At 31.6% G+C, this 27,272-nt stretch overlaps 2 protein-coding genes across 3 annotated transcripts in view; one reads left to right on the plus strand and one right to left on the minus strand.

Annotated features, from left to right (window-relative positions):
- Positions 1-10,795, minus strand: part of LOC106061803 (general transcription and DNA repair factor IIH helicase subunit XPD-like) — a 30,663-nt gene extending 19,868 nt beyond the window's left edge. Inside the window, exons 1-15 of the mRNA XM_056023415.1 lie at positions 10,246-10,795; positions 7,545-7,644; positions 6,790-6,867; positions 6,602-6,664; positions 6,257-6,370; positions 5,319-5,435; positions 4,934-4,987; positions 4,302-4,364; positions 3,884-4,007; positions 3,547-3,643; positions 1,955-2,064; positions 1,139-1,162; positions 752-920; positions 517-635; positions 173-312 (exon numbers count right to left, since the gene is read on the minus strand). Of these exons, the coding sequence (XP_055879390.1) occupies positions 173-312; positions 517-635; positions 752-920; positions 1,139-1,162; positions 1,955-2,064; positions 3,547-3,643; positions 3,884-4,007; positions 4,302-4,364; positions 4,934-4,987; positions 5,319-5,435; positions 6,257-6,370; positions 6,602-6,664; positions 6,790-6,867; positions 7,545-7,644; positions 10,246-10,250 (1,377 nt within the window). The 5' untranslated portion in view covers positions 10,251-10,795. The remainder of the gene's footprint in view (positions 1-172; positions 313-516; positions 636-751; positions 921-1,138; positions 1,163-1,954; positions 2,065-3,546; positions 3,644-3,883; positions 4,008-4,301; positions 4,365-4,933; positions 4,988-5,318; positions 5,436-6,256; positions 6,371-6,601; positions 6,665-6,789; positions 6,868-7,544; positions 7,645-10,245) is intronic.
- Positions 10,796-10,819: 24 nt separating this feature from the next.
- LOC106061802 (peroxisomal ATPase PEX6-like) lies at positions 10,820-26,546 on the plus strand. Of its 2 annotated transcripts, none has more exons than XM_056023414.1 (20): positions 10,820-10,909; positions 11,483-12,799; positions 14,130-14,308; positions 14,737-14,777; positions 15,402-15,544; positions 15,847-15,995; positions 16,335-16,455; positions 17,954-18,020; positions 18,115-18,192; positions 18,584-18,735; positions 19,294-19,395; positions 19,550-19,626; positions 19,767-19,905; positions 20,065-20,185; positions 20,987-21,071; positions 21,482-21,543; positions 22,456-22,564; positions 23,371-23,565; positions 24,144-24,283; positions 24,435-26,546. In XM_056023414.1, exons 2-20 carry the CDS (start codon positions 11,483-11,485, stop codon positions 24,566-24,568), a joined length of 3,411 nt encoding a protein of 1,136 aa, XP_055879389.1. In that variant the 5' UTR covers positions 10,820-10,909; the 3' UTR covers positions 24,569-26,546. The 2 variants fall into 2 exon arrangements, with proteins under 2 accessions (XP_055879389.1, XP_013075468.2); XM_013220014.2 differs by lacking the exon at positions 10,820-10,909 and adding an exon at positions 11,033-11,172.
- The last annotated feature ends 726 nt before the right edge of the window (positions 26,547-27,272 follow it).

The following is a 27,272-nucleotide window of genomic DNA, read 5'->3' on the forward strand; positions in this document are numbered from 1 at the left end:
CAGTATTGCAGATTTCATGTTGCCATCTTATGTGCTTTTACCAGGAATAGAAATGAAGAAATGTGTGTGACAATCATAAATTGACAAGGAAAAAAAAATTACTTAAGTCAAGAATATGTTGGCACAGGGCACTCTCTAATTCATCAATAAAATGATGGTCAAGAATACTCACACCAGAAGTAACAACCACAGTCTGGAACCTGTTAAAGATTGGTTTGACAGCAATGGTGGCATCAAGGCAACTAAAGTTCATAATAGGGTTAGCTATGGTGGGTGTGCGGTCATCAAATGGTTCAATGATCAGTGAGAAACCTAAAGAATTGTGAAACAAATTCAAAGTACTCTTTTAACTTTTTGTTCTCTAATTTTCATCTACATTTCAAAAGAATTAGTATAACATATTCTATTGAATCTATAATGCCTAAGTTAGTAATAGTGCCTATAAGAAGAATGACAACACTATGAGAAGAGGAAACAGAGGTATGATGGGAAGGAAAAAAAGTTTGTGTTACAAACCTTTGGTATAAGTACTAATTATTGTTGCGAAATTGGCAACAACAGAAAGAGCTGAATAATCTTTGATATCAGTCAGCTCCAATGTTCTCAGAAGAGAGGACAATCTCTCGGAACAAAACCTGTTCACATGTCAAATGTTTTCTTACAATTAACATTACAAACAAAAAATGTAAATATAAAAAGTGCAGAGATGATAAATTATTTAATTTTTAAAATTCCAACAAATTTATTTTACCTTAAAGGTTTCCTATCAATGCAGACTTTAGCTTGACAGTCTTTGAGAAAGGAGGGCGGGCTCTCAGAAACTACATGTTGTACTCGTAGTCTTGTTTTTAAATATTCAATAAAGCGTTTCATGAACCCTATAAAATGCTCTGCGTTGCGAATACTTCCTGGTACAGCCTCTGTAATTGTAAATTTCAGGACAAGCATAAATTTAAGAAACGAGTTTTTAATTTTTTTTTAAAAACAATAAATAAATCATTTAGTTATACAAAAAAAAAAATACTTGTTCAATAATATAAGAAAATATTGAGTCTTTTTTATATAAAGAAATAAATAAATCCTTTGGTGTCATGAAAAAAAAAATTGAAGTTAAGGAAAAAAAAATGTCAGTCTTTACCTTGCAGAATTTCATCTGGTATTACTACAAGAAAAAAAAAATTTTTTAATTAGTTTCAATGATGTTCAATAATATTTATTATGTTACAGATTGTTTGAATCTAAGCCCTATAGAAATAAGACAGAAACACAACTAGTAACATAATAACACAAACAGTATAACAGGTTGCAAAATAAGAAATACAAACATTTTACAATGGCAAGCAAAGAAACAAAATATGAAAAGGTTCATTTTGATTAAGTACCTGTATATGTAATCTAATGGCCAGCCAAACAAAAGTATATTGAGTAGCTTTAGAATATAATTGTTCTATCATTAACAACTTAAAGATGTTGAAAACAGGATTATTAATGAGAGTTACATACAATCTTACAGAAAGCCCCCCGTGCAGATGTTTAGAAGACCCTAACTAGCTGCTACACCCACTGAAATGTCTGATGATGACATAGAAATATGATTGTCAAAAGACCTTTTCATTTTCAATAAAAGAACATGGTCTTGCTTTTAAATCACACTATGGATGATAAGGAGGCAGTCATGATTTTGAAAACCAAACTGAAAAATAATTGCTCCTAAAATGACAGCATTTGTAACTTTAAAATATGTTTGGCCAAGAAAACTTCTCCTGGATAGTGCTTCAGACACAATAAATGAAACATAGTTGTTCTAAAATTGAAGGCAGCCAACAATATGTACATTTCAAACAGACTGACAAAACAAACATACTCACTACCTAATGCACCACTAAAAATGGTCCTGCCAAATAAAATTTCTTTTTACTGTATTTTTGTAATATTAAGTTTCTCAACACTTTACCTGGATTGGCCAAGACCAGATCAGTTTCTCTGGCTATGTTTGCTTCTCTGAGACCTTCTACCATCCTCTGATATTCATTCTGAAGACGTGTTTCATCAACATCTTTGATTCTTAAAAGATAACAACATAGTAGCATAAAGAAGCATGTAGAATATATAGAAACAACTTTATCAAATCTTTCTAAAAACTGCTTTTATATAACACTTATTTCATGCTCAGTGCACTACAGTCCAGCTCTTTTGAGGGATATCTGGGAGAAGGTTTCCATGCTGCCTTTAGGCACTCAGTAAATACAACTCAGCTTGAGTTGGGGTTCAAACTTGAGCACTTTTGTTAGGTGGCCAAGCCATAGCCATAGCCAAGCGGTTTTGGCCTCTTAGCCACACACCCCACTTTTATAATATATAAGCCTTTTCACACTGTCTAAGCCCAATATTTTATCAAGAATAACACTCAGTGATCAAAACAATTTAATTCAAGGACATGCAGATATTAATGGGTTGAAATGGCTTGAAAAGGCAATTAGATTGTTAAACATAGTGAATTGTAAGGAATTTTTCTTGCTTTTGAGATTATTAGATACATAATTTAATCTGTTTTGAACTTCCATAAAATTTAATGAGAGCATTTTCTGAGATATGATTTAGGTCAAACACACACACAAAATACATGCTCCAATTTTTTAGTCTATATACATTGAAACTAAAGTTTACATTCATGATTTTCATTTGTACAGAATGACGGGCTTAAAAAGGATGAGAAAGTTAATATATAGTATACAAACCAGTTGTGCAATTAAGTGAATCTATGATATTTATCTAAGCATAGAATTTAAATCATTTTTCAATAAATGTACAAAATTTCAGCAAGAATTAATTGAAACCCTAAAACTTATATTGTACAATAATTCAACAAAAGTTTGTATTTTTTTTACAGGTAGGTAAACAACTTTTTATATTATGTACAGTTCATTTAACCTTAGTATGCTGATCAATTTAACATTAAATAAAATAGACTACATTTCAATTAAACAGGTACATAGATAATTTGTTTCTTCTATACTTGAGATTAGCATTAATTTTAAATTGGTCTACAGATATTTAAAATAAATGTTTAAGAAGCAATTTCTTTTGATCCTCATCATGCCATACCAGTATCTTCAATTGATTGTGAAACAAATATATAGAATTTCCATCAATTATAGCTGATTAGAAAACAAATGTTTGTCAATTTTACCATCTTAGCTGATAATGGAACTAACATAACAATTATCATTTCTATAAAGAAACTAATGTAACAATTATCATTTCTATAAGGAACTAATGTAACAATTATCATTTCTATAAGGAACTAACATCAGGGCGGTGGCTAAACGGTAAAGCATCATAATCTATAGAACACAAGGTCTGAAAGGGGAACTTAACTTTTTTTATATGGAACTAACATAACAATTATCTTTTCTATAATGTTCAACGTTCTATTTTAAGTTTTATGCTGTAAAAGAGAACATATTAACATGTGTGCTAAATTTATTTATTTTTTATATATTTATATACAAGTGTACATTTGGTTCATGAGTAAAAACTATTTACCTTCTAATTTGTTTGCTTAGGTCTTCTATATTTTGATTACATTTATCTATTGTCCTGCGGGTTATCTTAACACTCATTGATTCCACACAAACATTATCTAAAAAAAAACAAACATATTATAAAACCTAATTTAAATAGATCATTTCATTAAAAAAAAAAAGAAACAAGAAAAAATTATATTTCCTTTGCAACAAATAGCATCTCAGGAACACACACTAATAATTAACTAGAAAAAATACATTTATTTGTATTCTAATATTGTATAATTGTTTAAAGAACATTAATTTTCACATGTATTAAAGAATTTCTCTCTGATACAGTCAAAAGAAAGCTTTACCAATATTGTGAGCCTCATCAAATACAACAACAGACTGCTTTGGGAGTTCTTTGGATACTAGATCAGCAATCTTCGGGTCCAGCAGGTAGTAATAACTATATACAATTACATTAGCTTGAGACATCTGTAATTAAGATCATGTTAAATCTAAATAATTTGGAGAGCACTCCATTAAACATAGTAATTAGTATTATTATTATTTTTTATTCGAAACCAAAAAGTGATCAATCTAATAAAGGGATGATCATTGCTCTTTATTCTACTCCATTCCTTCTCAGACCAGAACAGGACAAGCATTAAAATATTTTTTCTATTATTTGATACTAAATTAATATGATGAGATTACAAAATTAATGCGTTTCTGATTATTTTATTTTTTAATAAAGCATGTGAGCAAACATTTGTTATATTAACTCACAGCATATCTAGCGAGGAAATAAGGACACCAGCCATACTTTCTACCATACTCTCGTAACTCATCCTGTGAACAAAAAGATATTAGGATCACATGTTCAGTCTAAATAGTTTTCATAATTACCATCAGAGAATTATAATTTTACAAAATCAGTTGTTCCTATAAATGTTATATTTTCCTTTAAACTGGTTACCTTTATAAACTAACTTTAACAATCAAAGTATTAGTGACATGCATGTACTAAGCAGGAAGCTGGTAATGTTATAGCTGCTATTCTTTGAAACAAAAACATTACTTTATATAATCATAGAGACACACATCTCATTGCATTAAAAAGTAAATTTAAAAAAAGATATTTGAATATATGTCAGTGCAGGCCAATTACATCCTTATTTTTAAAAAATTGAACTTTACAACAACAGTCACATGACTCTATAGGTCTTTGAGTAGGTTTTACAACTGTATTACTAGCTGGTTCTTAAGTTTAAGAAACATTGAAACCTGATTTGCTTTGATGAATTACCATAATCCTATAAACAATGAAAAGTAATTGTTGAGAATTACATCTAAGTTTCATTTAGAAGGAAATTGCATGAAAACAGAAGGCTGAAATAAAACTGAAGTGTTGAACTTACCAAACCGAATATACCAGATGGCAACGGAATGTTTCGACCATTTGCATCAAAGTTCTAAAAGAAAGAATTGTTAACATTTAGTTTTACGTGACTGAAAGTTTACAAAATCTTTTCACACCTCGTTAGTTCAATGAAAACAAAATTAGGAAGTCTAAAGTAATGTACTTTGGTGAGACAAAGTCTTCAAGTTTGAAGTTTGCAGAATGACTACAAAGATCCAGTTAAGCCACAGATCTATACAGAATTTAGCCACAGTTAATATATGATTTTTACCAAATTTAATAAGTTTGATACTGTATATACCAAAGAAACGTTTTTCCATATCTATATTATATCTTTCCCTTCCAATAACTTTTTTAAGAAAATGATACACAACATATTTTACCTCATAGAAATCACACACTGGAACATTAGGATTGTTTTTATGTCGATTGCGAACAAATGAAGCAGTCAACTGATGACATTTACCATCAACCTGTTTTCCGTCTCTCTCTTGACTGACCTTAATTACACAACACAAGAAATTGTAAATTATTAGTTGAAATGTCCCTTTAATACAAATTGCAGTCAACACTTAAAATGGGATGTGGATGCCATTTCTAAGCTAATTGTCTGCCAAGACAAAAGCCTAAACTAAAATTCTAGTGATCAGGATTTTAAATCAATATTTGTGGGCATTTTTATCTTTTATATCTTTATATCTGTTATAGAGACTAAAAAAGTCACATAAACAAGAGAGGTCAACTAAAATTCACAGCTTAGTCTCAAGTTGTTTTTTTATATATCATACTTTTTTTGAAACAGCATCAACCTACTAAATCTATCCAGAGTTTAATAAAAGGTAAGGTAAAGGTACCCCACTCAGACTTTGTGATCTGTAAGGGCAGATGATGTAAAGCCCATCTGTTTCTATGACTGACAGTTAATGTTGGTGTCATGCCCATCCAAATGAACAAGCACCTTTACTTCCCCAACACATTAGAGTTGGCTGGACTCAGAGCCCACCATCAAATTTCCAAAGTTCAAATCCCAGGCTTCACAGAGATTTGAACTTGAGTTTAATATAAATGCAGTGGCAATGGGGAGCAAGTGCAATTAACACATGCTCTGTGGTTTAAAAAAAAAAAAGGGAGGCAAACCCTCAGGTATTAAAAATGTGGATATTTCAAATTTTCTAACACACCCAAAGAACATAAATGAAATATTCAAAAGGGTACTCTTAGAAGTAGTAAAGTAGCCATTTTAAGCAAAACCAGTACCAGCATTTGAGATTCGATTATAATGTTTCAAATAGTGTTTAAAGTAATCTAAACATATTCTGACCTCTGGATGTATGCACATATTTTTACGAGAGCTGAGTGCCAGGCCTAAAAATTTGGGAAACTCCCCGGTCTCTTGGACATAATAGTCCATCAGACTTCTCATTTCTTCCACAACCTGAAACATTCAAGAATAAAATGATACCAGCAGGAAGAAAATATTTTAGGAGAGGGGATGGGGACTACCTACATTTTTGTTAGTAGTAATATTTTGTGTATACATAAACTGTTTTCTAGTGTGCTAACACATTTAATGAATTATCATTTCAATGTACTTGCTATTTGTATGTTAACCAAACCTATATATAAGATATGAAAACTGTAGATAAAATTTGTTGATTCAACATACTTTTTCCAGCTCAGGAACAGTCCTAGAGCAGTAGATCATTTTGGTGACATCTAATGGATTAGCCTGCATTGCGATCAAATTACAACAAAGTAATCAAAATTTCATTAAAGTAAACACTATCTGACTTTAGGGGATAATGACATCCTTAAGTTGTAATCCCAATCACTATTTGATTTTTTTCCACTTACTCTCATGTAGGCAATAATAAGTGATAAAAGAGAAACTGTTTTTCCTGTCCCAGAAGGCATTTCCAGTACACAGTGACCCTGAATAAAACAGAAAAAATAGAAAGTAAAAAAAGTTGTTAAAAACAATACTTATATTAAAACACACTAAAAAGTAGAAAATACATTTATAAAAAAAAAAAAAAGAACCCGGGTGTGTTTAGTAACTTTAGTATGAAATAGTATTAAAGTGAAATTCACACCTAATTCTTTTTTTTTCTGTACTTTATACCTGTGGTAGCTTCACCTTTTGAAGGTGTTCTTACAGTACAAACTAGGACTCCACATAGTTAAAATGTTTAGTTTTTAAATAGCAATATTGTTTTAGAAAGTTATAAAGACATTCCAATACAATTGAAAGATGAAGAGCTAAAATGCATCAAGGTTAGCATGAACAAACATTAAATCTAACAGTAAGTGCAGCATCAAATTTCATGATTTGTTCATTAATTTTCAAAGCAGATTTTGAAAGAATTCTTTAATAGATATTTCCTTTGTAAAACTGAAATGGCTATAATAGATCATAACAAAGAATCAAAGATATAAGCTTTTATTTCTCAGTCAATTCAAATTTACAAGTGTGACAATGACATAAATAATGAATGACTTTTGTATGTTTCATGCTTTTGTTTAACATTAGAAAAAGAAGATGGGCTCCATTTGTAAAGTGCAATAATATTAGCTAGCTCAGATGGTAACAGACACTGAAATATTCAAACCTTGGCATCCAGAGCCCTTTTGAGTTCCTGCATGTAGAGAAACTGCTCTGGGTAAATGTAGTCATATGGAAAGTACACCAGCAGCCCATCCACATTGATCCTGATATTTCAGATAAATGAACAAGCATTTAAATAATTTTAAATTTTACAACCAAATAAGATTTATTTGTGAAATATGAAAAAAAAACAGTCAACCCTTTTAATGCTTTATTTTTTTTAAAGATTGATTCATCATAAAGGTAAGTACAATTCCTTAAAAGGATTGTTTCACCAAAGGAAAATAATTTAATCAAATGGTAAAATCTGAACTGTCATCTTAATAGCCACAGGTTCAAACCCTGCCCATCATCTTCTCCTGACATCTTGCTGGGGTTTGAGCTAGGTTGTAATTTTCTTCAACTCTGAAGGAACATCAGAAATGTGTGAAACAATCAATCATTTTAGTAGAATGTACTTCCAAATAGAAACATTTTATTAAAAACTCTTCTTTATTTATATCTATTGTGATTCTGGTAAGTATTGCAGATAAAATTTTCAAATTTTTTACCTTAATAAATTTAAAAGCTCTGCTTCTAGATCTACTTGTCATACAAGTATATATTTGGTGTGATTAAATTTTTTTTACTGAGTTACTTTTAATAATTCGCTTTATTAAAGAGTATTTTCAGATTGACATATTTATTCAACTGCATATTTCAGTGTTTCTGAAACGTTTACCAGTGATATATATATATATATATATATAAATAATAAGGCTTGTATTCAAGTCTGAAGATTAATGAGGAATGCAGTATTTCTCATGGCTATGCAGCCCCAGCTGTGACCTACATATTTTGCCACATCCAGGGCAAGCATAACCATTGTCCATCTGTGGTCGATTAAGATTTTTTCGCAGTCTGCGTCTGTCTTCTGCAGCAGATTTTCTTTTCATATATATATATATATTACATATATATATATTACATTTGGCAATATAGTAGAAAATACAATAAACATACAGTTAGGTAATCCTACCTATACAGTATACAGTCATTCACCCCTGCAGCAGTTTACAAATAATTAGTCTTATTAATATTTCAGACGTAGATCTAGTAAGAAAAATAATATCTGTCTAGATCTAGAGATTTTTTTTCCATACTTTTTAATGTATAAATAATAAATCTATCTAGACTCTAATAAGAAAAAAATGTAATCACTAAATTACTAAATGATCAAATGCCTTTCTATTGGTCCTTTACTATACTATAGTAGCTTCTTATATTTTGGACACCCCATCAAATTCTCCTTCAATGAACGGGTCGCTTTTTTTGATTGTAATTCATTTGTTTTTATGTTTGGAGCAAAAATCAACGTTTCGGGATTGCCCATGTCCAATTTTAGATAATTCCGGTAATTTTCTTCCATTTTTCCAAAGCAGATGGCAGTTTTTTAGATTCTCGGTAACCATGTATGTAAAGCTGTTGTTTTAACCTCCCCCGGCAATTCATACCCATATAAGGGATGAAGGCAATATTATGAGCCTGTTTGATCGTAGGCTGATGGGCATATCAAAATAAGCTTCCAAACATCTTTAGAAAGACATTCCAATCACATTTATACTGTTAGCTGTTAAATAAAATTTAATAAGGGGGTGTACAACGAATAATAATGAATTCAGCTCATTCTCCTTCATTGAACGCAGCAAAATCGTAATAAGAAATATTATTGGGATGAATAAATCTATGATTTTTTCAATGAATAAGCATGACCTGGATCGAGATATCTATAGTATATAATTTATGAATGAAAGAAAAAGTGCGGGCTGCTAATTTGAAGCCATAGACCATGCCCACTGCATGTGATCACTCCAGATGAGCTGGCAGTGAGGAGAGGTATACACTTAAGCGTTTAGTGTCACAAACTATCAAACAGGCAGTGGAGGGAAGTGGGATAGAGTCATGAAAAGAATTATAAGCATCTATGGGAGGGAGGGGGTGTTAATGATACTTAATGTGTCACAAAACTAACATCCAAATTATGAAAACAAGAAGAGGGTCCTTGGATGGGAATTAAAAGAAAGACAGAGGAAATACATGTAGCCAATGTAACCTAGTCGCCCTAGTTGAATATATCATGTTTATTAAATTATAATAATTAATTTATAGATATATAATTTATATAGATTTATTTCTGTCTGTCTACACATAGATTACATAGGTATATAAATAATAAACGATATATATATATATATATATATATATATATATATATATATATATATATATATATATATATATATTAATATATTCTATATATAGAGTTAGAGAGAGAGTATATGAGGAAATAGACTATAAATACATATTGCAAAAGTGAATCTACCTCTTTTAATACAATCTAAAAAAAATTAAGTAACACATATAATTTATTAGCAATTACATAGTGGTGTACAATGACAGTGCTCACTGTCCAAGTGAGGAGAAAGCCCAAAAACTGCGTTCAATATAGGAGCATGAAGTGACCCACTTTATTTTAAAATAAAATCTTGACTATGAGTGGCAATTCAAAGGAATACAGCTATTTTTATAGTCCTTTAGTTGCAGAATAAGAATCTGCTTTCAGTTTTTTTGTAAGTCACCAAATAAAAAAAATAAAATAAAAATTTGACCTAGTTCCCGTAAGTCTGTGTTCAGGTATAAGAATCTACTATAATACTTATACTTACTTCATGTCTGATGATGTCTTGGACTTGATTATTTTGTACTAAAATAATAGACTCTAGAATCTAGATTAACTAGATATCTAGAATCTAGATTATCTATAAGTTATACTATGAGTATGATAGTATAAGTATAATCCGAGTCGTAACTAGTCGTAACTAGTAGTCCTAGTCTCTACACTCTGAGTCTCTCAACTTCAATACAAAAGTCGAAAAGTCTCAAGATAACTTAAACTTAAATGTCTAGCTAGACTCTAGTCTAGAGTCTAAGTCAGACTCACTCAGTGACTCAGTGATAAGTCTAGAGTCTAGATCTAGATTCTAGATAAATTAAAATTTTAGAACTCGATATAATTATTATTATAGATCTATAATGATTTTAATGTCAACAAATAATGATAATCTACTTATCTAGATTAATATTTATTTAAATCTAGACTACTGTCTAGTCTAGATAGATCTAGAGTTAGAGTAGATCTAAACGTGTGTTAAATATATAGACTCTTAGATAATTTCGATAATTTAAGTACTTTCGCTTTTGTTTTGTTTTGTTTAAAGCGGAAATCGTAAAAAAATCGGAAGAAACTAGACTAGATCTATGTTTTCTAAAAACATAAATGTGTACAATGTCTATATAGATCTAGACAAAACAAAATATTGAAATAGACAAGTCATTTATTATGATTTATATTTACTAATATTTAGTTAATTTAGTGTTAATAAATTAGATCTAGTCTAGATCTCTACTAGACTAGATCAGTCTTAAAGATCTATTTAGATAGACTCTAGCAGTGTATGACTATTTATAAATAAATAAATGAGATCTACTCTAGTCTCTACTCATTTGATTTTGGGGAAGTTAAACTGAACTTATAATAATACTAATAATAGATCTAATAATAATATTAATTATATTATTAACTTATAGCCATAGTAAGTTATAGAATCTAGCTAGATCTAGATTCACTAGAAATTCTAGTAGTAGAATTTCTGCATTAGAACATTAGACTAGTTAAGTTACTTAAACTTTACTTAAAGTTAACATCAATTCAAATAATTCAATGATCAAGTCTAAGTTTTGAAAGATTTTTTTTTAGATCTATATGGTTTGATATTTGATTTACCTAGATAACAAATTAATTAATAGCCTGATTAATGCATAATTAAGATTAAGGTTTATTTGTAAGGCTCTTAAAATTTAAATACAATTTTAAATTTGATTGTCCCTTTTATTTTATTGCAGATGGCTAGTGAAATTGGAACATTTCGGCGCAGCTATGCTGTTTCGCTGCACAAAGTTGAAAATACTAAAATGAAGTTCAATGATTTACATCTGATGATCTCTCAGGAAAGTGCTAGTTATTTAGGGAAAACATTGAATGATGATCCATTTGTGTGTGCCCTGCGAGTTAAAAGAAAACCAAAAAGCTTTGTTGGGAACAACTCAAACATTACGCCTGTGTCACCCAGTTCAAACTCATCATCACCCGGTCGACCTACGATTGCAACAAGCGTTGTCATGGCAGAAGATATCATTGTCTGCCTTTGGAAAGCAGAACCATTTTATGATTCTGAAACTTTGAAAAACACAAAGTTTGAGGACTCAGTATCTCTCTCAATAGATGGAGACAGTAGTGAGGATGACAGTGGGGACAATGAAATCATAACTATCAAAATTTTCTGCACAGAAATGTTTCTCAAATATTACCATCTTACACTGGAAGATACCTTTTTTATTCGAGCAGTTGAGGCATTTGGATTAAAAAAAGCCATATTCTCAGTTTCTGTGAAGGAAACTTATGATTGGTTACAGAAAGAAGAATTCAGCCAAGGTCTTATGACAGAAATATGCAAACACGATCTTCTTGTGCGCCAGAATGATGTCTTTCTTGCCCCTTACCCACAATCCTTTCTTGATGATCCAACATTTGATAGAAGCTGGTACTTTAATATTAAAGCTATAGCATGTGCTCCATTTCAAGTTGGTCTCATCACTTCATCTACAGAAATCATAATTTACTTTGAAAAAGCCATAGCCCATCTTCCGTCTAAACATCGTCACCTTTCTGGGCCACACATAGAACAGTACACTGATCTACCTATAATGTCTGCATTTTTAAAACCACTGACTAATGATAATGAGGATTTTAACTTTAATGATGATAAAAATTTGAACAGTTTCAATGACTTTTTCTTGAGCAGTGCATTCATCATACAACAGAAAATTCACTGGAAAAAAGTATTGTTCCAAGATGAAAACATTGATTTCATAGATTTATCTACAGTTCTGGGCATGCCGAGGAATCTCATGAAGTCCTATTCCATTGTGAATGGAACTATATTGAAGATTTGCCTTTATCCAAAAGACCTTCTACGTGATGTTCAAAAAGATGATGTTGAGAATTTTATCAAGAAAGAAAAACCAAAACAGAAGTTTGTTAAAGTCCAAGCTCTGTCAAAGAAACTGGATGAGACTATGGTTTTGTTCATATCTTCTATATTACTCTTCAATCTTCAAAATGGACCTCCTGTAATAATGTCACCACTTCTCTTAATAGAAGTTTGTAAACATTTTTTGTCAATTGCTTATTAAATCCAGCGATATATTGTATCTCTATTAACACAAAACAAAGATTTATTTCAGTCATTTATTTTTTATTTAATTATATTTTATTAGTTTGGTACCTATGTTAACAATATAATGCTTATAACCTGGTCTGCCTTAAACAAGCATTCCAGTTTAATTCTCACTTGTGGTACTAGATCTAATTGTTTTGAATTCAAAAATGTCTGTTACAAAGCAGGCCGTTTTGGCGACGCCGTTTTGGCGCGAAGGTCGATTTGGCGACTGGACGTTTTGGCGTGAAATACATTATGTACGTTTATTGTATTATTTCTTTTCAAAGAATTATTCATATCTATGTTTTGCATGAGTGTTTGTGTTAAGACATATTTTTCACGTACTAAATGTAAATGTGTGTTTGTGTTTCACATCATTTTCTTTAATAAACATTTAGGCTTGTGTATGTGTGTTTATTAAGAGGCACACTTTTAGTTCAAAAAAGTTTTTTAAGATATTACTTTAAAATTAAAATTTAAAAAATTAAAAAATGAAACGATGATAGACTAAAAATTGATGCAATTATTTGTATACATTAACATTGGTTTATTTAATGACTGTATGGTATCTCCAGCTATACATAACAAACACTTGCTAATAAAAACAATTCGCTGAATGGTGTTAGAATTCATACTATACATACAATATTATGGTAGAGTGAAATATACATTGTTATAAAAGCTACGTGCTTATTAAATTATCCTCAAATGATATCTCGCGCCAAAACGTCCCGTCGCCAAAACGTCACGTACCATGTCTGTTGTCTTTAGATTTTTTAAAAATATAGACAAATTGAGCAATTTAAGCTTCTGAAAGAAACATAGATTTGAACTTAGTGTTACATGTAATTTTAGCCTTTGCCTTACTAACCTTTCTGTTAACTGGTACTTTGGTTTAGTGCATGTTTTTTTTTTGGTTTAGTCCTAGGATTACACTATTTAATTTTTTTTTACTGGGAACTGCCCAGCTTAAGGCAGGTGGCAGCTTTCCTATGGGATCCTAGAATCCCTCTCACTACAGAAAGTGACCCCTGGCACTCTGATGTATGTCAATTGATCAGTGTAGCTTATAACTCTCTGTGAAGCTGGAGTTTCCTCTCCAGTTTTTAAGGTTTTATGTACTAACCCTTAATAAAATAGATTGAGAAATGTTAGAGGATAAATCTACTTGCTCTCTATGAGATACTTGTAAATGTTGAATTTGAAACTTACTTTGGCTTGAGCTTGGCTTAGCTTAGAATAGATCTAATTGTAAATGTTGATATTTTCAGAAACCATCCATTCCTAGAGTAAACAGTGAAACAGATATAGATAGACCCAAGATTTCTAGATCACTCAGTGTGCCTATAGACTTTGCTGATGAAATTCAAATTGATATTATTATGTCACCAAGTTACCCGCCAAAGGCTAGACATATGGAGTCTCTCAGAAAATATTTTCAGATACCAAGGTATGTCTTTGGCTGTACAGTCTCATTTATCTTTCTCTTTTTCTCTCTCTCTCTTTTAAAATCTACTCACACATTTTTTTCATTCTGTCATTTCTTTTTAACAGCCTCCATTATCAAATGTATTTATTTTAATTCTTGGTGTACAGTATAAGAAATAAAAGGCTTATATTGGCTTTCTTATTATTTCTTTTAAAGTGCTTTTTTTTTTTTTAATTTTTACAATAATTTTTTTTTTATATAGTTTTAAAATAATAATTATATTTTTCTCTTTAGTTGTATACCTCTGACATGTTAGGAAGACATACAATGACATTTGAATTTCAACTATTGATGTATAAACAAATCTAAAGTTAAATCAAGTTTACTTTGAGGATGTACACAACTTTACTTCAGATTTTAACAGTGTCTTGTTCTTTTTTTTTTTTCAGGTTATTAAGTGTGGGCGATGTATTTGCTGTTACTAGTATAGGTAAAATGTTTATAAATATATATTTGTCTTAGATTTTACAAATTATATATTGAGATGTTACACATGAAACTAATGAATTGTATAGCATAAGTAGGTCATGGCTGTAGTTCTGAGGAAATAACATTTTTTATTGTTTCTTAAAAAAGATGTGTGTTCCGTTTTCTAATCATTATTAATTCAAACTCTCCTAGTAAAATTTCATAGACATAAAATAAATATCAAACTATTATATTTTCAATTAGTTAAAAACTATTTTAAAAAAACAGGAATCCTATTTACATATTGTTTTTAATGACAAGTGTAGCTAATATAAGCTAAACATCAGTTTTCTCTGACTGCTACACAGTCACAGATTGCCTGGTTGTGTGTCATGGGCTCTGGATTGTCAACTTTCTCCATTTCAAACCCTTCCTGCTGCCATCCCATACCATGCTGCGGGAGGCTTGGGCTAGGATGTGATAATCTTCAATTCTGAAGGAACATCTGAAACATGTGAAACTAGAATTAATAGTTATCATTGTGATCATTCTCAAAATCATGAAATGTTCAATTGTATTTATGTAAATCCTTATCACATCTGACCAAGTGCTACTTGTTTTCTGATTTGCTTGTTGATTTTTTTAGATGACCCAGAGTTTTGGCAAGAAGCTCAAGTGGACACTGGTGTTCGTAAACCAGTTGTCTTTTTCAAAGTGAGGTCCCTCTCAAAGAGTCATTCAGAGGCATCTACTTTTTATGTTGATGTAGAACATTCATCTTTGATACAGGTAAAATATCGTTATTGCAATAGGTGAGGGAGGTTGTTTTGAAGTTATATTTAGAGAATATTACTTGGTACATGTCAGCTTGAGAAGGAGGATCATTTTCAGACTCACAGCATTGTGAAACATTAGTTGAACTTTATAATTTCACTTTATATAACTTTATCTTCTTATATAGTTCATTGATTAGAGAGTATTTTATTGTGCATAAAGATGGTTGAGCCAGCCGCCTTTAGTTTGATTGTTTTGTTGTCGTTGATGTTTTTAAACTTACATTAATTATCACTTCTTTTTTTTTTTTATTGTAGAGTGGTCAAGATCACAGCTACGTGCCTCTAAGTGCTAGTAAATATCTTTCTATTGGCAATGCAATCTATGGTCAAAGCATAGTGTGCCCTGGACTAGATAAATACATCACCATGCTAGAGTATTACGTCATGCCTCACCTGAATAAAAAGTAAGTTTACATTCTTAACAAGCATTTTTTATTTATTGAGAGAATATTAATGGATTGTCTTAAGAGTTGACTCTTGGAACTCTAGGCCCATTGTCTGATCTCTCTGATCAACTGGTCTATCTGGGAAGTAGGTACATGATTCAACCAAAATTTATGGATGGCCAAGTGTGTAGTTTTGAATTTTAATCTTATAGCTCATGCTATCATGTCTTTCTGGAAGAGGTTTAGTGACTTTGGGTTAAAAATCAGTGTTTTTGTTTAAAGCCTTTTTTTTTTTAAATCTAATGCAGTTTACATCACTATAGTTGATATTTATTTTGAGTTTCATTTTGTTTCAAGTCAGGATGTTTCAAGTTTCACTGATTTAATGCCATCTGTTCTGATCTGTGGGTCTCGAGGCTGTGGTAAAAGAACTGTTATCAACACAGTGGCTAGAAAACTTTATATGCATATTATGGAGGTCAGTATTTATTTATTTATCTTTTAATTCGACATTTCAACATGAAGACATTTCTTCAAAAGAGAAGAATATTATTTATTATACATGCCTATTAGCTAATAATGTTGAAATTCTCTTCAAAAATTAAGATTTTTATGTCCTAGCCCAAATCTCATACAAGATAGCAGAAGATAACTGCTGGCAAGGTTTGAACTTGAGACCACCACTGTGGCAGTCACAAGCACATACCATACTGAAAATCATGCTTTCCAACTGTAATTAGACTTTAAACATAAGACTAGCATTGTTTTGTTTTTTTATGTTTTACCTTACTAGAACAAAATAAAGTAGGACAACTCTACATTACTTCAGTAATATGAATACATTTTAAGGAAGCTAGACATATTCACCACACATACTTTTTGTTATTCTTTTCTTTTGTTGATTCTCTTTTAAACAAAATATATAGAGACAGATCTCTTTATATCCTGGTTCATCGCACTATCCAAACTCATGTGAAATATTCTGGGTCTGTTTCATGACCAGATTTGTACTTGACTGAAACTTTTGTAAAACTAAGTCAGATTTTCAATCTAAACCTGTTTAATAGGATGAAGGTTGAACCACTTGTGTCTTTTTTTCTTAAATAAATATATTATCCTATTCTTCTGAATCACTCAATCTAAATGATTGTTTACAGCTTTCAAAAAGACAAGATTATTTTTTTTAAAGGAAAACAAAAAAAAAAAAAAGATGAATGCTGGACTTGTATTTTAAACTTTTAACAAATTTTATTATGTTTTATGTCACGAGTTATCAGAACGAGTTATTCCTGAATCGCAGTGTGGCTTGAGTAAGGGAAGACTGGAATTTTTAATCGGAGATTTTTAGGAAACCCTTGAGTCCACCAAGCTCTAAAATGGGTATCCGACATTAGATGAGAAAAGTGAAAGGGTATCTATTCAAGGGGAAGATAAACAGGATCAGTCAGTTGATCAAAACTCTCATACTAATCTACATATTATGTCTACTTTTGTGACTCTACAATTTCAATGATGTTCTATTGTGTGTTTATAGTTTGTGTTCAGTATTATCTTCATTTCAACCTGAAGATTAAAAATTTATTTTGTAACAAAGGATCTACTGCAACATGAAGACATAATAAACCAAACAATTCCATTGTCAAATTTGGTTTAACAAATGTTTGTCTGGTAGTTGAGTGAAGGTGTTGAACAAGCTGTGAATCTGTTGACTTGAAATGTTATTAATTGCAGACGTGAGTTCTTAAACAACAGAATGAATAGTATAAAATAAGCTAATCTGGCCTTTTAGAACACAAAACTTTATTACATTAAAATATTTTCTTGGATTGGATCTGTGTTTGCAGTCAAGTTGTGTTCAATACAACTAAAGTCAGGCTAAAGCTTCACTTTAACACTTGTTATAAAGTTTTATTTTGCTGTTGTCTTTGTTTTTCTATTTAAATATTTGTTTCTAAACTAGTAATTTGTATATTCAGGTTAACTGCCATGATATTGTGGGAGAGGCATCTTCTGAGTCTAAAATTGCTACTGTCATTAATTCAGGTAATACTTCTTTTGTGTGTGTTTGAAATTAAATAAAAATTACTTTACCATCATTATTCACTCACCCACACACACATTTTTCTAATTTTTTCAGCCATCAAGTATGCTCCTTGCATAATTTTACTGCGAAATGTTGAAATGATTGGGAAAGAGAAAGAAGGTTTCTATGATGGTGAGCTGACCACTAGATTTTCACTTAGTCTTTTACCCTATCTCTAGAATGGAGCGTGGTCTCATTGTTGAATTGGTCTCTTAGGAAGCTGTTTGCAATAATAAAACAGGAGCACATTTTCTCTTATTTAAATATTTTATGTGTGTCATGTTCATTCCATCATTTAGTTGTATCTTTGAGAAGTTTTTCATGCAGCCTTTAGGGGCTCAGCAAACACATCTCAGCTTGAGTTGGGATTTGAACATGGTAGGCAGCCAAGTGGTTTAGGCCACACTCATCCACATGTTGGTTTGTATTTAATCTTTTAATTGGCAGGGAACAAATAGTTTTAGTTTCTGATAGTTTTTTTTAAAAGGTGACTTATCTGCTCTAATTGTTTCATTTCCCACAGGTCCTCGTGTCATTAACAAGTTTAACAACAGCATTCGACAAGTTGTGGCCCAATCTCATACCTGGCCCCTTTTGATATTGGCCACAACGACTAATGTTTCTGATATGTCTGATGACTTGTTGCCAATATTTTTACACCAAATAAACATTGAGGTTAGTAGATGGCCGACGTAAAGATACAATATCTTTCTATTCGTGGCAATTATGACTCATATCAAACTTTCCAACTGTCCATTGTTTTATATTAAACATTGCAACTTTGTATATTTATGATCAGGCTTAGACAATTCATTATAAAGAAAGTAATTATTTCATTGCTTTAACTAAAGATAGACACAGATTGAGGGAAAGAAAATTGAAGTGAACCCCTAACTGCCAACTGCTTTAATTGTAAAATATGCACATTGCAACTAATTTTGCATAGTCACATGAAATACTCAAATATACAATGAAGTTATTTATTGGTTCTAATTATTTACTTCAAACTCATAGCTGTAATAGTTCAGCTCAAGTAGTAGACAGGTTATCTAAAGTTGGTATTTATCCATTCATGTCAAATTTATGAACAAAAAATACTTGGAGAATCGTGTTTTGATTTCTTTATACATTTCTACCCCTGACACTGTGTAATTCATTAATGTGTCACATATTAATTGTGTAATTGCTGTTGAACAAAGCTGATTTTTTCAAAACATTTTTGTCTCTCTACAGTCTCCAAATGAAATGGAGAGAGCAGACATTATCCAAGGCTTGTTAGAGAACTGTGATGTGTCTCCAGACTTGTCTATCAGCCATCTTGCTCAGAGAACTGCGGTAAGCAGTTATTTGCTATTTGTGTTAACAGGGCAGAATAACAAGTGACCAAAAATAAAATTTAATTAATGTAATTTAGAAAACATCACTCAATAAAATATGTCGTTTGTTTTTTCTTTTTTTTTTTTTTTTTTTTTTTTTTTTTTATGTTTAGGGTTTTGTACTTCGAGATCTCACAACTTTGATTCTTCAAGCTAAAAGAGAAGCTTACCACAAAGTCTTGAAAATATGGTTGGTTCAACACACATTTATATTGGCTTTATTTTATTTTTGACTCTTTTTGGCTTTTTTTTTGTTGTTGTTGTTGTTGTTATTGTTTGTTGTTTTTTTTTTCAAAAAAAATTGTCTTGACTTCCCTTCACTTGTTAAAGTTGTCCTGACGGCAAGCCAGCCAGTTTACAGAAAGAAGAGGATATTGTGACTGCTGGAGTTGTTATGGAGCAGTGTGATTTGGAAGCTGCCTTGGATGAGATGCAGTCTTTACACTCTGACAGTATTGGTGCACCTAAGGTATTAAGACATTCATTTCTTAATATTTCAATCACTAACTCAAATTTTTAGTTCATTCTAATGGTGTGTTGATGTGGGCTTTTTTTGTTGATAAATTTGAGTTACAAAAAAATAATTTAAAAGCTATGTGATTAAAAAATGTTTCTTTTTTTGTTAAAGATTCCATCTGTGAAATGGGATGACATTGGAGGTTTAGAAAGTGTCAAGTCTGAAATCATTGACACAGTACAGCTTCCCTTACACCATCCTGAGCTTTTGGCTGCTGGCCTAAGACGGTCTGGTTAGTTAAGTTTTTTTTTTATTTTAGATAATATTTTGTTTAACATTTATGTATTGTTTAATTAACATTAATTGTTAAGGAAATGTTAGAAAATCTTTTTTTTTTATTTTAATCATAACAAATGCAGTTTGAAATTAAAGAGGACTTTGTAAAAATGCTGTAATTGTAAATATTACTATGTTTGCACCCACATATATCAAACATTTTTGATTACCAACTCAAAGCTTTATTTTACGACTTACAAACTCAAAGAGGATTTAAACCTGAAATTAAGAAAATAGTCATTTTTGATCTATTTATTTCCTAACATTCACACAAATGGTAGCCCCCAGACAGGCCACGTCTTTGCCTTCACTGAATGGCATGTTGAGTGGTGAATTTTTGATGCGTTGAAGTTGTAAAGATTTTCTCTTTTTTATTTTAGACATCTCATATTTTAACTGAACTTTCCTCAAAATGGCTTGAAGTTTTAGAGAAAATTATGATCATGAAACATTGATTCATTATACACTCAGGCAGTACGGTGGTCAAGTGATAAAGCACTTGAATTCCAAACAGTGAGGAGATGAGTTTAATCCTGGTAAAGTCTGTGATTTTGAACTTCAGGATTTTTAGAGAGTACCAGACATTAGTTGAGAAATGTAGAGACAGTTGGTTGTCAACCATAGAAGTGAATAGGTTTTTATCATGTCCCCTGATTCGCAAGGTTTGAAAGAAGAACTTTTTTTTTTACATTTTTTTTTTACTCAGCTCAACCTTACCCCTAACCCAAACAATTCTGTTTATGATTACCTCTTGCAGGTGTTTTACTGTATGGCCCACCAGGTACAGGGAAAACATTAATAGCCAAGGCTGTGGCCACAGAATGTTCTTTGAATTTTCTCAGGTAAATAGATCTAATTACTTACAGATTATCATTAGGCTAGAACTATATTCTGTAAAAAAGCTTTATTGTTAGTTCATTAAGTGAATATTTGTAGAGTGCAGAGATGTAGATTACTATTGTGTTTGTATAGCAAGTAGAAATACAGAACTCTTCCTTATTTTTTAGACTCATTGGCAGGGCCTTGTAATTCTTAGCTGAATACAATTAGAAAATCATTATAGCATTTCAAAGTAAATTCTTTACTATATAATGTATATGTTATGACATACCCTAACTGTAACTTTCTTTTTATGGACTACTTTGTATTTATCTTAAATTCTGTCATCTTAGTTTCTACAATCATTGTGAAACAAATAAAGCTTTTTTTTATTGTTATTATTATTATTAATTTCTCGATTTCCTCCTATCAGTGTGAAGGGGCCAGAACTCATTAATATGTATGTTGGTCAAAGTGAAGAAAATGTTAGAGAAAGTAAGGATGCTTTTTTTTTGTTTCGTTTTTAAATTTCTAATTTTATAATTTAAATCTTCTTATTGAATTTGGAATATTAGTTTTATTGCTTTGTTTATTAAATTGGATATTATCATAAATTTGTCATAGTCAGTCCAGCTATGGATGTTGCTGATATATTATATATATATAACTTGTATAACTTTACTTGATAGATGATCTTCTTTTATTTAAGATAATTCCTTTAATCCACTTTAAAAGATTCCTCAAGTGAATTTATACTAATAGCTGCTATTTCTTATTAACTCCAAGGTGAAAAGTTGTAATTATAAAATACAGTTCTTTAAAAAAAAACAAGTATTAATCAATTTAATTATAAAAAATTGAAAAATTCAGTTCGATTTCATTATTCTAATTAAACAAGATCTTTTCTTATATGAAAGTTGGAAAAATTTATGGTAACTTCCTTTAGCATTTTACTACCATATTACTGTACCATAAATACCACATTTTATCACAATAAGAGTTATTGGGATATAGTATTATATTTTTCCTTATCATAATTTTTATTTTTGTAGCTAATTGCAGAGTTCCACTTTGAAAGGTCCAAAGTTAATAGATGCGCATTCCTTCCTCCCCCCAAAAAAGGTTGATGACTTAATCTCCAATAACATGTTGGATGAGACCCTACTGTCTGTTGTGTTCTCTAGGTTTATCATCCTCGTCCTAGACCTATGCTTGCAGTTTGATCCCATTTACTACCAATCAGTAGCTAGTGGTATTAAGTTTTTGTTAGCTAGAGATATTACTTGACTAAATTTCTATGGCATACAAGTATTTGTCATCATTTCTATGGCATACAAGTATTTGTCATCATTGTAGGATTGTACTTTGGAACTATTTATATCATTTTTTTCTTTCTTTTTATTTTAGTATTTAAACGTGCTCGGAGTGCTTCCCCTTGTATTATATTTTTTGATGAGCTGGACTCTTTGGCACCAAACAGGGGGAGGAGTGGTGATTCTGGTGGAGTAATGGACAGGTCAGTCCTAGCGTGTTCAGTTTTACATTCTACACCAGTCCAAGTGTTATTTTAATTGTCCATTTAAATTGTACTAAATCATAAGTTTATTGGCCATTTCAGGCAGCTCATAACATGCAATGGTTCTTATATCTATTTTTCTATGCATTTGAACTAATAAATGCATACTATCTTTGTGTCTGAGTATTTCATTAATTTATCTTTGGTATTAATATATTATGGTTTAGACCTACCCGGTAGTGGTTTATGTATAACGAGCCGACCCGCATCGTACCATTTAGTGACGGGTGAACACTTCCTGAAAGACACAGTTGTCCAAATGGGGTGGGTGGTTGGGCAACGTAGAGAATTATATATGCAGAGAAGATTACTTGTCCTCCCCCTCACCCCCTTTTTTTTTGAACCACACTCCTGTTGCCGCAAAAGTAACTCTAGTATGACTTGCAGAAATAAAAGAGTTATCTTTCCATGACCTTTTCATCGAGGGCTAGATAGTCTGCGTTTGTGCGTGTCCCACATGGATGAACGACAAAGAGAATTATATATATATAGATTGTTTCCAGTACTTCACAGTACCAGTATCTCTAAATTAAATGCTTGAATAAATTGTGCTTTGGCTAATAAATTCTTCATTTGTGACAAACCTTGAAATTATTTCATAAATTATTGGATCCTTTTGTTTAAAGTTCTTAGAGCCATTGGTTTGTCATGAATAACACTGCTATTGTTTATGCTTTTAGTTTTTAGTTGACTTTAGAATACTGTTGATGGAGTTTTAATGTACACTTACACTTGTTTTTCTATAGAGTAGTTTCTCAACTGTTAGCAGAGTTGGATGGACTTCACGAGTCTTTTGATGTTTTTGTTATTGGGGCAACTAACAGACCTGACCTGCTTGACCCAGCATTGCTCAGACCTGGCAGATTTGACAAACTTTTATACTTGGGCACCAGCTCTGACTGGCAGGCCCACTTGAAGATATTAGAGGCATTAACCAAAAAGTAAATAATAATAAGCATTGTCATTTTATTTTTCATATTTAAATTCCCCTAATGACAAGTACAAACTCATCTTATTTTGTTAGTTTTAAATGTTCATCTTATATTTTTTTTAAATTATTTATGCGTATTAGTTCTGACTTTGATTAGTTTTATATCATAGCACTTAAAATGATACTGAAGTGGATAGCTGCCTGGCACCATATATATTTAAAATGTTAATACTTTAACAGGACTGATTAGATTAGAAATCAGAAACCTACATGAAACAGAATTGCACATTTTTCAGTCGCAGACAGTGTCGTAAGGATTTTTTTCTGAAAAAAAAATCCCAGATGGCTAGACATTTAAAAATATCCAATTTCATAGCCTATATATAAATATAATAATATAAATATTACCAAAAAAATTTACTATGACTGATTGAGAAATACCAAACTAAGTGATGTGAAGGCTTATTTACAATTCTTTCTGTGGAATATTTGTTATACATTAATTTGTTGAAATTATAGTACTGACATCTAATTGTGCTGTAGTGTATTCTGTTGAATTTTATTTTCTGTAATGTGTTTCTACTTTAGGTTCACCCTTTCTCCTCATCTAAGTTTAGAAGATGTTGCAAAGCAGTGTCCTCCAAATTTGACCGGAGCTGATTTGTACGCCTTGTGTGCTGAGGCAATGCTCAATGCTTTAAGAAGAAAGATTAATCTTGTGGAAAATGGTAACGATATTTCTTTAGTTGACACTTTACATTTGGTTCAATGAGTACATTTTGATGCTTGTTTTTTTTAATACTTGCTGTAAAGTCCGTTCAATGTAAGTGTCAGCTAATCTGGTTTTGCTTAATGTAACATTATCAACTATGTTCACAGGAGAAGATACAGATCAAAGTAAAATAGAAGTAGATGAAACAGATTTTAAGAGTGCTTTGGAATCGCTGGTTCCTTCTGTGTCACAAGAAGATTTAGACAGATACGAACTCATCAGAGCGTCCTTCCAATCCTAAGGCCCACATCACTTTCTTCCCTGGAATGTCTTATTTACATGACGCTGTTAGAAACAATAGCGACCTCAAACTTATATCTGAGCTAGATCTCACTGATTGTGCAAGGTGTTTTGTATCCTAATATATCACTCAGTACAGAAAAGAGCAGAATAAAGGACCCAATTTAAAGAGGAAAACAAATGTAATAAGAATAAACTTTGTGTCTCCATCTTAATTCACTTTGTGATAGTGCTGTTGCTACAAACAAATTTGTTTCAGTGGTTCATTCATGTTTCTTTATTAAAAAAATATAACATTTTAAAAATAATATTTAAAAAATAGCTATGCTTTATAACATATTTTCATGTTCATTTTGCTGCCATTGCAAATTTTGCAAACAGTATATAAAATAAATAAGAATTTTAATGTTGCTGATGTCACTGGTGTTAAACTTTGAGCTTTGGCAGAAAACTATGAATGATTTTTTGTACTATATTTATGTATGAAATAGGCGCTTGTGGTTTTTACTGAGTGTGGAAAGAGCTTTTAGTGCTTCACTGCAAAACCTGAATTAAGATGTAACTTTCAAAAAAATAATATAAGCCATTATAACCTTTTCAGGGACCTTTTTAAGGCTTTCCTTGATGCTTCTCATCTCAGGAACGCAATGAGCACTAATAAGGATTTCTATCAGTGGACAGGTTCCTCACTGGTCAGGACCACTCTGAGTTTAGGTTGCACTTGCACCATATCGTGCTGATGGTGCACCACAATCCCTTTATAGTCCTATTATGAGATTGCCACCTCTACAATCCCTTTATAGTCCTATTATGAGATTGCCACCTCCACAAGAGGACCACCCCTCAAGTACTCTATTCTATTGGACATTCTGTGTGGAACAGTGTCAAGATTGGGTTAGGAATATCTTCATGTAATTCCCACCTCATGACTTAAGATTCCAGTGAGTTGAATGGGTTGGTTAGTAGGTTTCTTCAGTAACTCACTGGAGGCAAATTTTACTACTGTAGTTTGCCTATCCGCTTTCACTAAGGGGAAGCATATTGCTGCCAGTATTCTCCTCTGTTCATCACATCACTTTGCAAAACTTTTGGCTCTTAATAAGAATCCTCAGTGATACCTTCCTTCACATTTTTGGATGTGGTCACTAAGTCTAAAGTGTTGATGACCAGTAGATCGTATTTCTACTGCCAGCACATCTTATTTATTTCAAAGTGCTTTGTCTTGTTTTGTCAACAGATGCAACAAATAGCTGGTATTACTGTAGTTATATGTATAATCAAATGATTTGCACAATATATTTGATATTTCTTTCTTAATTAAGTGCCAAACTAATTTTGCCTTTTTACCTCCCATATTTTGTTCCAGGAGGTAAGAAAGGAGGAGAAGGTTTGGTAGCGACCCCCCCCCCCCTGTAAAACCTCAATTGGTCATTTATTTCAAAGACACACAAATGTGATAGAATTTTCATTTTGTTAGAGTAACTTCTTTCAGAGAACTATTCTTCCTAACTTTCATTGTTTCAATTGAACACACACTAAATTCTTGCCCTATTTTTAAGAGCTAAGTAAAAAATGAAGAAAAACTTTTAATGAACAGGAACTTCCAACTGTTTGTAGTAAGTTAGACTGTACATTAATATACATTTTTTTAAATTACTTTAATACAGTGCATCTTTATGCTTATAGCACACTCAGGCCAATCTCTTTTGTGGACCAGTGGAGGGGAGGGGATATTTGGGAGGTTTTCATGCTGCCTTTAGGCACAGCAAACAACTCGATCTGGATTCAAACTTGAGCCCCCTTGTTTTGGCCTCTCAACCACACATCCCACCATTCAGCTTGATTAAACGAAGTTGTTACCAAAAGGTGTTATAACACAACTGTGACTTGAAATTGATCATGTATTTCTTTCCATTGATTGTTATTTGTATTATTGATGTATATTTATTTTTATAATAAATTATTGCTTTCATTCCTTAGCAATGTGTTGTTGTTTTTTTCATTTCATTTACCTGTTATGCATTTTTAATACTTCACTATAAAGATATTCAACTTAATTCTGTTCGTTTATCAAAGAATACTTTGTGGGATTCAATAAGTTTTAGGGTCTTCCATCAATTGTTGTTTTGAAAAGGAGATATTTTTTAAAGGGATAGTGGTAACTTCAAAACTATGCTTCAAAGTATTTCATGTAGGCTTATCAAATCTTAAGATGCATGACTTATTCGTAGATCTCTTCACACCTGGTGTCAACTGTTCTGAGGTCCTCCATGAAAGTGTGGCGCCAATTTTACGAGGACGTGCCTGATTGCGCTTTCCTCGTATTGGCCTCCATGTCATCGCAACTCTTGGTATGCGTAGTTCATTTTGTCGGAGAACATGTCCCGCAAACCTCATGCGACGCTCTGTCACAACCTTACTAAGGGGTCGACTCCTAATTCGGCATATTAAGACCCGATCTCTATAACTGACTCTTAAAATCCGTCTTAACCATCTTTGTTGAGCCACATTTAGTCTTTTTCAATTTTGGCAGATGACTTTTCACTGCACTTTATTGATGGAGCCCAACCACTGGTAGAAATTTGTAACCTCTCTTAGCCACCCTCTTGGAATTAAGTGACTGGAATTAAGTGATTTAAAATCAACCCCCCCCCCCCTTTGGCTTGGTTAGGCTCATAGAATTTTTAGTGTGTAAGTTGCTTTTT

The sequence above is a fragment of the Biomphalaria glabrata genome, chromosome 3, assembly GCF_947242115.1.
Source record: "Biomphalaria glabrata chromosome 3, xgBioGlab47.1, whole genome shotgun sequence".
NCBI classification, from domain to species: domain Eukaryota; kingdom Metazoa; phylum Mollusca; class Gastropoda; family Planorbidae; genus Biomphalaria; species Biomphalaria glabrata.

Bases quoted from the DNA above. Each gene is read 5' to 3' on its own strand.
- LOC106061802 (XM_056023414.1), top strand. From the start codon at position 11,483: ATGGCTAGTGAAATTGGAACATTTCGGCGCAGCTATGCTGTTTCGCTG. The intron at 12,800-14,129 runs GTTTGTAAACAT...TGATATTTTCAG, and splicing joins CACCACTTCTCTTAATAGAA to AAACCATCCATTCCTAGAGT. The intron at 15,996-16,334 runs GTAAGTTTACAT...TTTTGTTTCAAG, and splicing joins ATGCCTCACCTGAATAAAAA to TCAGGATGTTTCAAGTTTCA.